At 38.9% G+C, this 12701-nt stretch overlaps 1 protein-coding gene across 1 annotated transcript; it reads left to right on the top strand.

Moving 5' to 3' along the window:
* Positions 1 to 4952: 4952 nt before the first annotated feature.
* On the top strand, positions 4953 to 12186 carry rhcga (Rh family, C glycoprotein a). The gene is made up of 11 exons (XM_060941069.1): positions 4953 to 5259; positions 5749 to 5941; positions 6091 to 6241; positions 6428 to 6575; positions 6655 to 6821; positions 6924 to 7061; positions 7149 to 7285; positions 8629 to 8753; positions 9089 to 9162; positions 9296 to 9375; positions 11589 to 12186. The coding sequence occupies exons 1-11, from the start codon at positions 5025 to 5027 to the stop codon at positions 11620 to 11622; spliced, it is 1482 nt and encodes a 493-aa protein (XP_060797052.1). The 5' UTR covers positions 4953 to 5024; the 3' UTR covers positions 11623 to 12186.
* The last annotated feature ends 515 nt before the right edge of the window (positions 12187 to 12701 follow it).

Raw genomic sequence — 12701 nt, 5'->3', positions numbered from 1 at the left:
CAACGGTGACACATAAAAAATAACTTCACACAATGAACAGGTGCAATTTTGTTAACCACCAACAGTGACTTTAGTGGGTGCATTTTACTTTTTTCCGATTTAGTGATACTCATAACAAAAATGACATGGCAGCATGCAGTCTTCATAACACAAAATTACACTTTGTCAAGCAATGACACATAAAAGAGAACTTCACACAATGAACAAGTGCAGTTTTGTCAACCTACATGCAATGGTGGTACTACAGTAACATTTACAGATTAGTATAACAAATAGATTTATAGATATAACTCCTCCTTACATTGGTGCCACCACAATTTCTACCACTTCATAACTTTTATCCCCCTTTCCTTCACAATCCACAATGGAGAGAGATGGAATAACATCCATCTCTCTCCATTTCTTTCCTTTCTACTATTCCTTCCCTATACACTGATTTTCCATGTTACTTTCCAGAAAACTGGCAAAGACCAGACAAAACAAGTTCTTCCTGCTCAGATTACACAAAGCTTCCACAGAAGTATTATATTCTGGTGACTGGTCACTCACTGTATGCAATTTCAAATCACAACAGGGAATCAATAAATATCATCAGAGCAGACTTGACCTCATTCTTGGCATTACAATAAGGTAGGCCTACTGGGTTTGAATTAAATGATAGCTAACATTAAGCTAGCTGATACATCTCCTAACATTGACTAGCCAGCTAACTGCACTAACACTTCCATTGGGACAAAAAAAACCTGTCCTGTGGGGAAATTTTTACTTACTTTCCGCTTCTTTGTAAAGAATTTCCTTATGTCCATTGTGTCTGGGGAGGGAGCAAATCTCATCTCATCTCATCTCATCTCATTATCTCTAGCCGCTTTATCCTGTTCTACAGGGTCGCAGGCAAGCTGGAGCCTATCCCAGCTGACTACGGGCGAAAGGCAGGGTACACCCTGGACAAGTCGCCAGGTCATCACAGGGCTGACACATAGACACAGACAACCATTCACACTCACATTCACACCTATGGTCAATTTAGAGTCACCAGTTAACCTAACCTGCATGTCTTTGGACTGTGGGGGAAACCGGAGCACCCGGAGGAAACCCACGCGGACACGGGGAGAACATGCAAACTCCGCACAGAAAGGCCCTCGTTCAGCCACGGGGCTCGAAGGCGACAGCGCTAACCACTACACCACCGTGCCGCCGGAGGGAGCAAATATTGCAAACAATTCATCATCAACCAAGAATACCCCATTAGGCTAAGCTTATTTCATTGTTTAGTTGAACATTAATTTAACGTGGCCTAGGGTTAATTTTGAGGGCATATAACAAAAGAATAAGGTTTTAGCAAAAGCTAGACATTGTGAGGTGGCAATGGGGCTGACGTTACCTCCTCCACTTTCAAGCAGCCTGCACCTTGCACCAAAATTTCTCTGCTTGCACTGAGATTCACTTCACTTGCATGCAGTGAGTTGTTGTAGGTAATGCCTGGAAAACCCGGAGTGGATTTTCAGTGGTGTGTGTATTCTCGTATCGATCAAGTGGAATGGATTCTTTCACGACGCAATAGAAATGGCGCTGGGTGAACTAATTTTATGTTAAATGTGGGGGGGTCCAAACAAAGAATTATGAAATGTGAAGGGGACATGTCCCCTTCACATTCAGTAGTGGCGACGCCCATGATTCACACTCACATTCACACCTACGGTCAATTTAGAGCCACCAATTAACCTATCCTGCATGCCTTTGGGCTGTGGGGGAAACCGGAGCACCTGGAGGAAACCCACACAGACACGGGGAGAACGAAAGTGTTCATTACACATGGAAATTGAATGTGCGGAAATTATTTGAAATTAACAGTTTTAATGTGGGGCTCTCTAAGAACTGCTTTCTGGACATCTTTTAATGCTCCCTCGCCAAAGTCAAGTTGACAATAATAGCCGTCTTCTCATCTTTCAGATAATCTCGAATCACAACATGCGGTGGGCGGCACGGTGGTGTAGTGGTTAGCGCTGTCGCCTCACAGCAAGAAGGTCCAGGTTCGAGCCCTGTGGCCGGCGAGGGCCTTTCTGTGTGGAGTTTGCATGTTCTCCCCATGTCCGTGTGGGTTTCCTCCGGGTGCTCCGGTTTCCCCCACAGTCCAAAGACATGCAGGTTAGGTTAACTGGTGACTCTAAATTGACCGTAGGTGTGAGTGTGAATGGTTGTCTGTGTCTATGTGTCAGCCCTGTGATGACCTGGCGACTTGACCAGGGTGTACCCTGCCTTTCGCTCGTAGTCAGCTGGGATAGGCTCCAGCTTGCCTGTGACCCTGTAGAACAGGATAAAGTGGCTAGAGATAATGAGAATGAGACAACATACGGTGTAACCTTTCCACAAAACCAGTACACTGAAGTAAACAAAGTCACTTGAGTTTGGTTCCAGTGGGCACTCTGAACTTCAGCCCGTGCCTTGCAGGTTTAATTCTCTGCAAAATCCATTTGAAGAACAGCAGTAGGGGAGTCTAGTTTTAATGACTGGATTTTGTCTGCTTCGAATCGTTCTTCCTGCTTTCATGTAATGAAGCAATGCACCAGGAATTTCGGAGACATAGAGCAAACATCGTCAAAAAGTTGTTCTATACTTCCTTCCATATCACACGGAGTTATTCAACCATTAGACTCATTCCACTGCTGCCACTTGGTCCTTTCCTCAGATACCTGTCCCTTCAAGTGCACATGATATTTTGCTGCAAATCCAGTCACTCTGACTACACTCAGAATACCAACAGGAAGGATCATTCTCAGAAACCAAACAAGTTTTTGGAAAGTCTTTGCAGTAAGAGGGGATCTCAAGAATCTGTCGTAAGGCATCTAAGGCCAGTATGAAATTCTGACGATGAATGCAAACGCAAACATTAGCTGGTGTCTGGGAACAAAGCAGAATGTTTTTTGGTCACAACTGTGCAAATTTACTGACTCCAATCTTTATATCTGGATTTTCTTCTTTCAATGTTGCATAGCATTCCTTAATACTCATAGTCAAATGTCTCTTTTGTAGTTTTCTTTTGCCTTCACCGTCTTGAACAGTAATGATATCCTGTCTTCCAGGTGTAATTCTACTTACATAGTCCTTACAGTAAAACTGTCTTACAGCTCCCACTGTTAAGTGACTGATGCCTTATAGGCATGTTTGGTTATTTTCAGTTCCTATAGAATCTTCATGAAACTCTGATGCCAAATTTCTTAACAAGCCTTGTCTTTTCCCAGGACTTCTAGGTAATAGGTTTCTAAGTCAATTGGTGGCTCGATTTAATGAACTGGAAGTAGAGTAGGGTCTTCTGCCATGTTGACTAACATATGGTTCAGGAGTCAAACTGGCCAAAGCCTTACGTTGTCTGCATTTCTGTTGCCTTTCTCGCTGCTCCAATCTTTTCTTGTTTAAAACAATAGTTCTTTCTTCATCTGTCATTCTTTCCACTCTGTTCTGTTCTCTCTGACAACTAACTTTACAGTACTCTCTATGCTTTGCCTTATACAAGTCATAATTGCCTTCAGCTTTAAGTTTTGCTCTTCTTTGTTTCTGTATTTCAGCTACTGTTAAGGCCATTATGTTACAGTGAACTGCAAAATAAATAAATAATGAATGAATGAATTTTGACAGGGGATATAGAACAGTTAACGTGATGACAGCATGACTCGCGTGACAGTCTTTGAGGTAGATATTTATATATTAACTAGTCAGAAAAATAAATAAATTTATTCGTGGCTTTTCTTCTTTATCCAGGAGGGTTATAATGTACAACTTTTAATCTTCAGAAAATAGAGTCTGCTATTAGAGAAAAATTAAACTGCTTACATTTGTGACTCGTGTGACATTATCGATGAGACTGATTATGGTGAGTTCACTGTCCACTGTCTGAAACATCTCTGAATCTGGCCACCTATAATACCACCCTTTGTTTGTCTATGATTACATGTATGGAATTTTTTTTTTTTTACATGGCAAGGAAAATTCCATGGAAATTTCCACTTGAAGGAAAACTGATCCAAGCTGAGAGCCTGAAAGTGCACTCATTGACTCCACAAAAAGATACAAAAGTATACAATTGTAATGTTCAAATGTCAAAAAAAAATTTTGTCCCACATACTACAACCATTTGTGAAACTGAAAACGTATCATATGACTTTATAAACAGAACTTGAAAAAATCAACCTGATGTTCACTTTCAGTGGAATGGGCCATAATTTTTAAATAAATAAGTGTTCAATATTCACATACAGACCTGTTACTGAACATCCATCCATTATCTGTAGCCACTTATCCTCTCCTACAGGGTCGCAGGCCTATCCCACCTGACTATGGGAGAGAGACAGGGTATACCCTGGACAAGTCACCAGGTCATCACAGGGACGACACATAGACACAGACAACCATTCACACCTACAGTCAATTTGGAGCCACCAATTAGCCTAACCTGCATGCCTTTGGACTGTGGGAGAAACCAGAGCACCCAGAGAAAACCCATGTGGATACAGGGAGAGCATGCAAACTTCACACAGAAAGGCTCCTGTCGGTTACTGGGCTTGAACCCAGGACCTTCTTGCTGTGAGGCGACAGTGCTAATCACTATGCCGCCCTTACTGAACATATGTCATAATTTTATGAAATAACCAGTGATCATTTCTTGTTCTCTGAATTTCCACTTTTTTCAATCAATTTTTTTTCTGGTTAATTATTCAATATTGTCAATATTCAATATAAATATGTTCAAAATTTAAGTTTGTTTGTTTGTGTTTGTTTATTTTAAAGTTCACATGTATCATTATCTTCATTTGTGAGCCAAAGTGCCTTAAAGATATTCATCAGAAACGATGTCTCCTGACTTTTTTGAGTCATGTGCAAAAGATGCACCTACAACAGACAAACAGGTATCCAGCTGAGACACACCTCTAAAGAGTCAGCTATAAATATATCTGCACACAGTAACTTTTTTGCACAAACCCCTGCTCATCTAGTCATTTGTCTTGTCTTGGGATTTATCCTGCCTTGGGATGGCAATTGGAGATGCAGTGAGAAACTGTTGTCAGAGGTTCTGGAACCCTCCTAAAAACCCAAATGTCCGGATCAGTTTGCCAGCTGTTTGCTTTGTTTGGCAAACTGCCATGATCGTTCTTTTTGGAGTGTTTGTGCGTTATGATGAAGAGTCTGATGCTCACTGGACCGTATATAAGAAGGAGCATAATATTTCACTTGATGCTGACAATGATTTCTACTACAGATATCCAAGTAAGTATGGATTTATTCTCACAGATTGTCAGTTAATTAACATTTTAAGAGATTTAAGAATACTAAATAGAATCTAACATATTGTAATGATGTCAACAGTATTCTTCTTTCTACATCTAATAACTGTTTACAGACAAAAATGCAATATTTGTGACCAGGTGTTAATCCATCCAATGACTGATAAACTGTTTTATATTAGAGTTAAAACATTACTTCATGTATTTCAACTGATTTCTCAACTGATAACCAATGTTTTCTCACTGACTCAATAATCAAATTTAAAGGCTGAATTGCAATTAATGTTTTCTTAACCATGCAAATGACCTGAAAGGAATCTGAAATTATAAATACATACCTTGTCATTCTTTAAGTGAGGTTTTTGGCTGTGAACCAACTAAGCTGAATATGACAAAATACTTCCACCCTTTCTTAAATGCTCTTCTCTAATATCTCCAACTTTTTTCCCCACTTCTTTTGTTTGTCGGACAGGTTTCCAAGATGTGCACGTCATGATCTTTGTGGGTTTTGGCTTCCTCATGACTTTTTTGAAGCGCTACAGCTTTGGTGGAGTGGGCTTCAACTTCCTTATTGGTTCTTTTGGGCTGCAGTGGGCCATAGTGATGCAAGGCTGGTTCCACTCACTGGACCATACGGATGGCAAGATTAAGATTGGAGTAGAAAAGTAAGAACTGGTGTGACTAGTTCATGGCATCTATGCACCGTTTAAATGCAACTTGAACCTGAAATGTGTGCTCCATGTCCAATGTGTCATATCAAATCTTTCGAAAATAATGCAATTAATTATTTTTTATGTGATCTTTCTATCTGCAGTATCATCAATGCTGACTTCTGTGTGGCGGGGTGCCTAATCGCATATGGAGCTTGTTTGGGAAAAGTCAGTCCTGTACAGCTGATGGTGTTAACTCTGTTTGGAATCACCTTATTTTCAGTAGAAGAGTACATCATCCTCCATCTTTTGCATGTATGTGCCACTGGTAGACAATTATAAAACTTGACTGAGCATAATTTCATGCATATGTAATTATGTAAGACATATATATATATATATATATATATATATATATATATATATATATATATATATATATATAATATTTATTCTAGAAAGTCGACTGTTTATAGTTATCTCATTGCAACATTGCTACAGGTCAGAGATGCTGGTGGCTCCATGGTCATCCACACCTTTGGAGGATATTATGGTCTGACAATATCATGGATACTCTATCGACCAAAGTTACACCAGAGCAAACATCTCCATGGATCTGTTTACCACTCTGATGTCTTTGCTATGATTGGTGAGAAAATGTTCGTTTCCAAACAGAATTTTTGAAGCATGAGATTTGATACCAACACTACAATCTTCTTTTGCTCCAGGTACCCTCTACCTCTGGATGTACTGGCCCAGTTTCAACTCTGCCATTTCAACTCATGGAGATGGGCAACATCGAGCTGCCATCAATACATACCTGGGCCTGGCAGCTACCGTCCTCAGCACCTTCATGGTATCCAGCCTTTCTGCCAAGAAAGGCAAATTAGACATGGTAATTTGACACACCTTGCAAAATATATTTTAGGCCATGTATCTGTGAAGAGGACACTCTCAGTCATGACAGGTAAACTATATACAAGTCTCTGTTGATTAGGTTCATATCCAGAATGCCACTCTGGCTGGAGGTGTTGCATTGGGAACAGCAGCTGAATTTATGATCACACCCTATGGTTCACTTATTGTTGGCTTCCTCTGTGGGATCCTCTCCACCATTGGCTACCTAGTGTTCAGTGTAAGTGTTGCAAGAGAGTACATCTGACTGTTCTGCTAAATGTAAACAGTTTTATTATACCACTAAAATGCTCGGTTCTCCATACAGCCATTCATGGAGAAATATCTAAAGATCCAAGACACATGTGGGATCCATAATTTACATGCTATGCCAGGTGTCCTTGGTGGAGTTGTAGGCGCCATTACAGCTGCTGCTGCCTCTGAGTCTGTCTATTCACGTGAAGGGTAGGTGTGGTTGAAGACACATATTTCAATTAACGATTATTCACCAAAGGTGAAGTGAATATCGGTGAATAATAACCAAGACAAAGTTGAGGTTATTATTCACCAATATTCACTGAGCCTGAGGTAGGTAATTGTTTTAGTATAAATACACAGGTAATTCATTTAAAAAAAAATCATATTAAAAAATTATTTCACACTTCAAATGTGGCATGCAAATGTAATAAAGGTGTGTGCTGAGTTGTGTCACTTATTGATGCCAACTCACACAAAATACTTTGTTTTGAAATAGATAAAATAAATCACAATTCCACCTTACCTTTGATTTGTTTTAGACCAAACTTCATAGCATCTTTAGTACTTTTGGTAACAGCATTGTCTTTCATAATTTGTAATTCTTCCTCACTTATGGTGACAGAGATTGGCAGCCATTTTGCCGAGTCGCTCTAGGTGATTGGTTGAAAAATTCAGACTATTTCTCAGTAATCAGTGCATGTGATTTTCTATAATCACCTGCACATCAATCCATCCATTATCAGTAACAGCTTATCCTGTACAGGGTCACAGGCAAGCTGGAGCCTATCCAAGCTGACTATGGGCGAGAGGAGGGGTACACCCTGGACAAGTCGCTAGGTCATCGCAGGGCTGACACATAAAGACAAACAACCATTCATGCTCACATTCAATTTAGAGACACCAATTAGCCTAACCTGTATGTCTTTGGACTGTGGGGTAAACCAGAGCACCCGGAGGAAACCCACACAGACAGGGCAAGAACATGCAAACTCCACACAGAAAGGCCCTTGTTAGCCGCTGGGCTCAAACCCAGGACCTTCTTGCTGTGAGGCGACAGCGCTAACCACTACACCACCGATCCATCCATCCATCCATTATCTGTAGCCGCTTATCCTGTTCTACAGGATCACAGGCAAGCTGGAGCCTATCCCAGCTGACTATGGGCGAGAATCAGGGTACACCCTGGACAAGTCGCCAGGTCATCGCAGGGCTGACACAGAGACAAGTAACCATTCACACTCTCAGTCAATTTAGAGCCACCAGTTAACCTAAGCTGCATGTCTTTGGACTGTGAGGGAAACCCACGCAGACATGGGGAGAACATACAAGCTCCACAGAGAAAGATCCTAGCTGGCCGCTGGGCTTGAACCCAGGAGCTTCTTGTTGTGAGGCGACAGTGCTAACCACTACACCACTGTGCCACCCATCACCTGCATATTTATACTAAAATGTATTAAATGAATTGACAAATTACATTGCCTTTTCTCAGCAATAGAAAGTTTTTGACTGTATAAGAAATAATGAAATATCATTAACATATCCAATTACAGACTGATCAACACATTTGGTTTTACGGGAAAATATGAAAAAAGGACTCCAAATATACAGGGAGGCTATCAGGCTGCTGGTCTTTGTGTGGCTATCGCCTTTGGAATAGTAGGTGGAGCAGCAGTGGGTAAGTAAGCTTTTAGTGAGAGTAATCCTTTAAAAATTGTGCAACTTAGGGAACATTGGTCAAAAACAACCAAAACACCTTTAAACACATATTTAATTGCCACTGGCCATCTATTGTTTTAACAAAAAGTAAATGCACAGAAAATAACACTGGAGGATTTTTTTTTTTCTGGCTTGGTTCTTATCCAACTGATGAGTTCCTCCAGGCAACTGAGCCGTACTATCTGCCATTTGTAAATTTTATAGGAACAGTATATCTGCTGTCCTATTATAAATTCATCATTTTGTTCCATACATTTTGGAAATCTGTAGTTGTTATTTTCTTCAATATTTTAGGTTTTATCCTGAGACTGCCTTTATGGCAAGACCCAGCTGATGATAACTGCTTTGATGATGAAGTGTACTGGGAGGTGAGTGATAGAAAAGAAATTCAATAGAAAATATGTCTGTCTTTACTACATCTAAATGTCTAGGTATCTAAACAGATAGAAGCTTAAAAATCTGTCAGAAAATAAATTCTTATGATGAATTGCTTTTGTGCAGCTGCCTGAAGATGAAGAAAGTATCCCCCCAATCCTGGAATACAGCAACCAAATGGCCAACAAGCGTCCTGACACATATATGTAAGTAATACACTCACTGGCCACTATATTACATACACCCATACACCTGCTGCTTTATGCAGTTATCTAATCAGCCAATCACTTGACAACAGTACAATGCATAAAATCATGCAGATACAAATCAAGAGCTTCAGTTAATGTTCACTTCAAATATCAGAATGGGAAAAATCGTGATCTCTGTGACTTTTGCTGTGGCATGGGTGTTGGTGCCAGATGGATTGGTTTGAGTATTTTAGAAACTGCTGATCTCCTGGGGTTGTCCAACACAACAATCTCTAGAGTTTATACAGAATGGTGTGAAAAAAAAACCAAGTGAGCAACAGTTCTATAGGTGGAAACGTCTTGTTGATAAGAGAGGTCAGAGGAAAATAGACAGATTGGTTTGAGCTGCCAGGAAGGATATCTTGGCTTGGCTTTGCGAACGAAGGATATAGCAACTCATATAATCACTGCTTCCAACCATGGTGAGCAGAAAAGCATCTTCTGCAACAGCAGAAGACCACATTGGGTTCCACTCCTGCAGCCAAGAACAGGAATTTTAGAATCAAGAACAAGTTCCTATTAAAGTGGCCAGTGAGTGTATATACAAAAGTTCCTATTAACAGTATTTCAGTACGGTAACAATGGGCCTCATTTATTAAGCTGGAAACAAATGGATTGTAAATCACTGGTAGAAGCATTTACAATCTGATGTTGATGAAAATCCTGTAAATTTGGAGAAACATTCGTATCCTACTCATGTATATAAATTGATATATATGAAGACTAACTAATGTAAACCTCGACTGATCAAATTTCAACCATATAATTTGCAAAAGAGTTATTATATTTTAATATGCAGATTATGCTGCCAAATTTGAAGTTGCAGATTTAAGTCAGTTTTACACACACACACACACACACACACACACACACACACACACACACACACACACACACACAATTACTATATTTTAACACCATGCAAGCCAATCCAAATCCATTTTAAGACCAATAAGACTAGACATTCAATGGAGAAGAAATTGCACTATATGAAAGGAGGGTGGGCTGGTCTGTGTATATGGTAGCCATAAACCAAGGTTGTGCAGATACGGTAGTAGAATTGATATTAGTGGAAGAGTTAGCATGTGCAGCGCCCAGGAGGCAGTGGATATTTAGAGACTGAGATAATGTTTTTAAGAGGATGAAAGTTGCCTTATAAGTCAATTCTGTTTGCCACAGCATCTTTTTTTCACTGATATGCAGCATTTTAGAGCCAACACTAATTGGGCCAGTAAAAAGATCCTATGCCACTGTGCTGTGGACTATTTGTGAGGGATTTCTGGTCATTGAGTCACTTCCCTTTGAATAAAATATATAGCAATATATATGGCTGTTTTAGGTTTAATCAGTTTTCATGTCAGTACATTTTCTTTTCATCTCAATTAGTTCATGTATAATTTACCTTTTCCATCATTTGGCTCCAGATTTTGGCTTTTTGGGTCCTATTATGCTGTTAAATAATATATTTTTACTGGCATAGATGTAAGTCAAAAATTGTTTTCCATTCTGTCTCTGAGAGAGTCTATTTTTGCCTTTTGCCTGTAATTTCAGCTTTCTGATTTCAACTTATTTGATGTACATTTATGAACATTTATTCATGGGCATTTATTTGTGAGGATTACTTTAATCTACATTGCTGCTTCATGGTTTTTGTGATCAGCAGATTAAAGTTGTAACATTTGATTGCAGACCCAATTTTCTAATTTTTTTTAATATAGGAAGGTTCGTAACCAAATTACTGTTTCCCTCAGCTTGAGTTACTTTCTAAACATAACTAAATGCAATTCTTCTCTGTACTAATATAAGCTAACCAAATTTTTGAATTTTTTTCTTCAGTCTGGTTCAATAGTCATTGTAATCAACATTATAGAAATGTGTGTTCCTGAAGATGCAATGTCTCTATAAAAAGTTAAGCAGATGCACTTCTGCCATTTTACCAGAATAAAACAAATCTTCTAACTTTTTTAAAAATAGCATCAACAGGTTACATTTGTAGTGTTACGTACATAATGCCCTAAACAGGATTTACTTTTTTTTAAATAAAAATTTGTAGATACTGTACATTTCACAAATAGTGATACTAAATTAACAGAATTTAGTGATACCAAATTAACATTCTTTATGTTTCCTGGTCAGTTTTCTTATACACCATGTCCTTTATCATTTTTTAGGTCTGAGTCCAACTTCAGCGTCGAGCAGAGCTAATCACATTTGGGAAAATTCTGCAGAGATGATGCCGATAAGATCAGTGCTGAATGAAGTCTGTTGGATGAGGTCTTGGCAACAGGAAATCTAAGATGGAATAGCATTTTCTTGATTTAATAGCCAAACTGAAACAAAACCAGTTTAATCTGAAAACCTGTGAAAATTACCAGGTGTCATAATGATAATCGCTTAATTAACATTTTTATGTATGTTTGTATGTTCTGTATTTATGTATGTATGTATGTTTACACACACACACACACACACACAGATACTATTGAAATGCACACACAGTGAAAAACCATTATTGTAAAAAAAAAGTATATTTGATGGCTGATCACTGACTAATGTAGGTTTTTCATGAAACAAGTAGCACATTTTGTTTAATGAAGATATGTACAAAAGCTGAGATTATCTTTTTCTGCTCTCCAGGATTTAAGGGTTGAGGCTCTATTACTGCTCTTTTTGTGTGATATTTATTCAGATTTTGTATTTTATTGTATTTTCAGTTTTGTGAATTTGATTTTGATTAATATCTTATACATGCATTATTATTATTATTATTATTATTATTATTATTATTATTATTATTATTCATTTTATGAATTAAAAATGTATTTTTTGTTGCTTTTCTTGCACAATCCTCAGACACAAAAACACAAAGAAATTGTAAATTTGTGCTGCTTCAGTGAGGTACCATTAATTCAGCCTCACCCTGAGAATATAGCTAATGTTTTCTATTTCACCCCTCCTAACTGTCAGGGACAGTCAGAATCACCTGAATACCATCTTGTGTGTGTGTGTGTGTGTGTGTGTGTGTGTGTGTGTGTGTGTGTGTGTGTGTGTGTGAACACACATAAACATACTGAGACCTTTAACAAAGTTGCAAAGTGACTTTGAGAGAAATGGCTGGCAAAGCCTTGGTTTCCATTGCTACGTTCACCAGTGATAGCTTCCTGCCTAAGCAGGTCTGTTATCCCAAGAGTGGGAGACCTGCATGATTTGGTCATGGCTCTGGGGTGACTTTGTGATTAAACATCAGGTTTCTACTCATGGTTATAATACATAATTTTGTAAAC

The sequence above is a fragment of the Neoarius graeffei genome, chromosome 15 (assembly GCF_027579695.1).
Source record: "Neoarius graeffei isolate fNeoGra1 chromosome 15, fNeoGra1.pri, whole genome shotgun sequence".
Taxonomy (NCBI): domain Eukaryota; kingdom Metazoa; phylum Chordata; class Actinopteri; order Siluriformes; family Ariidae; genus Neoarius; species Neoarius graeffei.
The sequence above is the reverse complement of the archived record's forward strand: the minus strand, read 5'-3'. Positions and strand labels throughout refer to the sequence as shown.

Coding starts and splice junctions, on each gene's coding strand:
- rhcga (XM_060941069.1), top strand. CDS start 5,025: ATGGCAATTGGAGATGCAGTGAGAAACTGTTGTCAGAGGTTCTGGAAC. Junction 6,242..6,427: donor TCATCCTCCATCTTTTGCAT/GTATGTGCCACT, acceptor ACATTGCTACAG/GTCAGAGATGCTGGTGGCTC. Junction 8,754..9,088: donor AGTAGGTGGAGCAGCAGTGG/GTAAGTAAGCTT, acceptor TCAATATTTTAG/GTTTTATCCTGAGACTGCCT.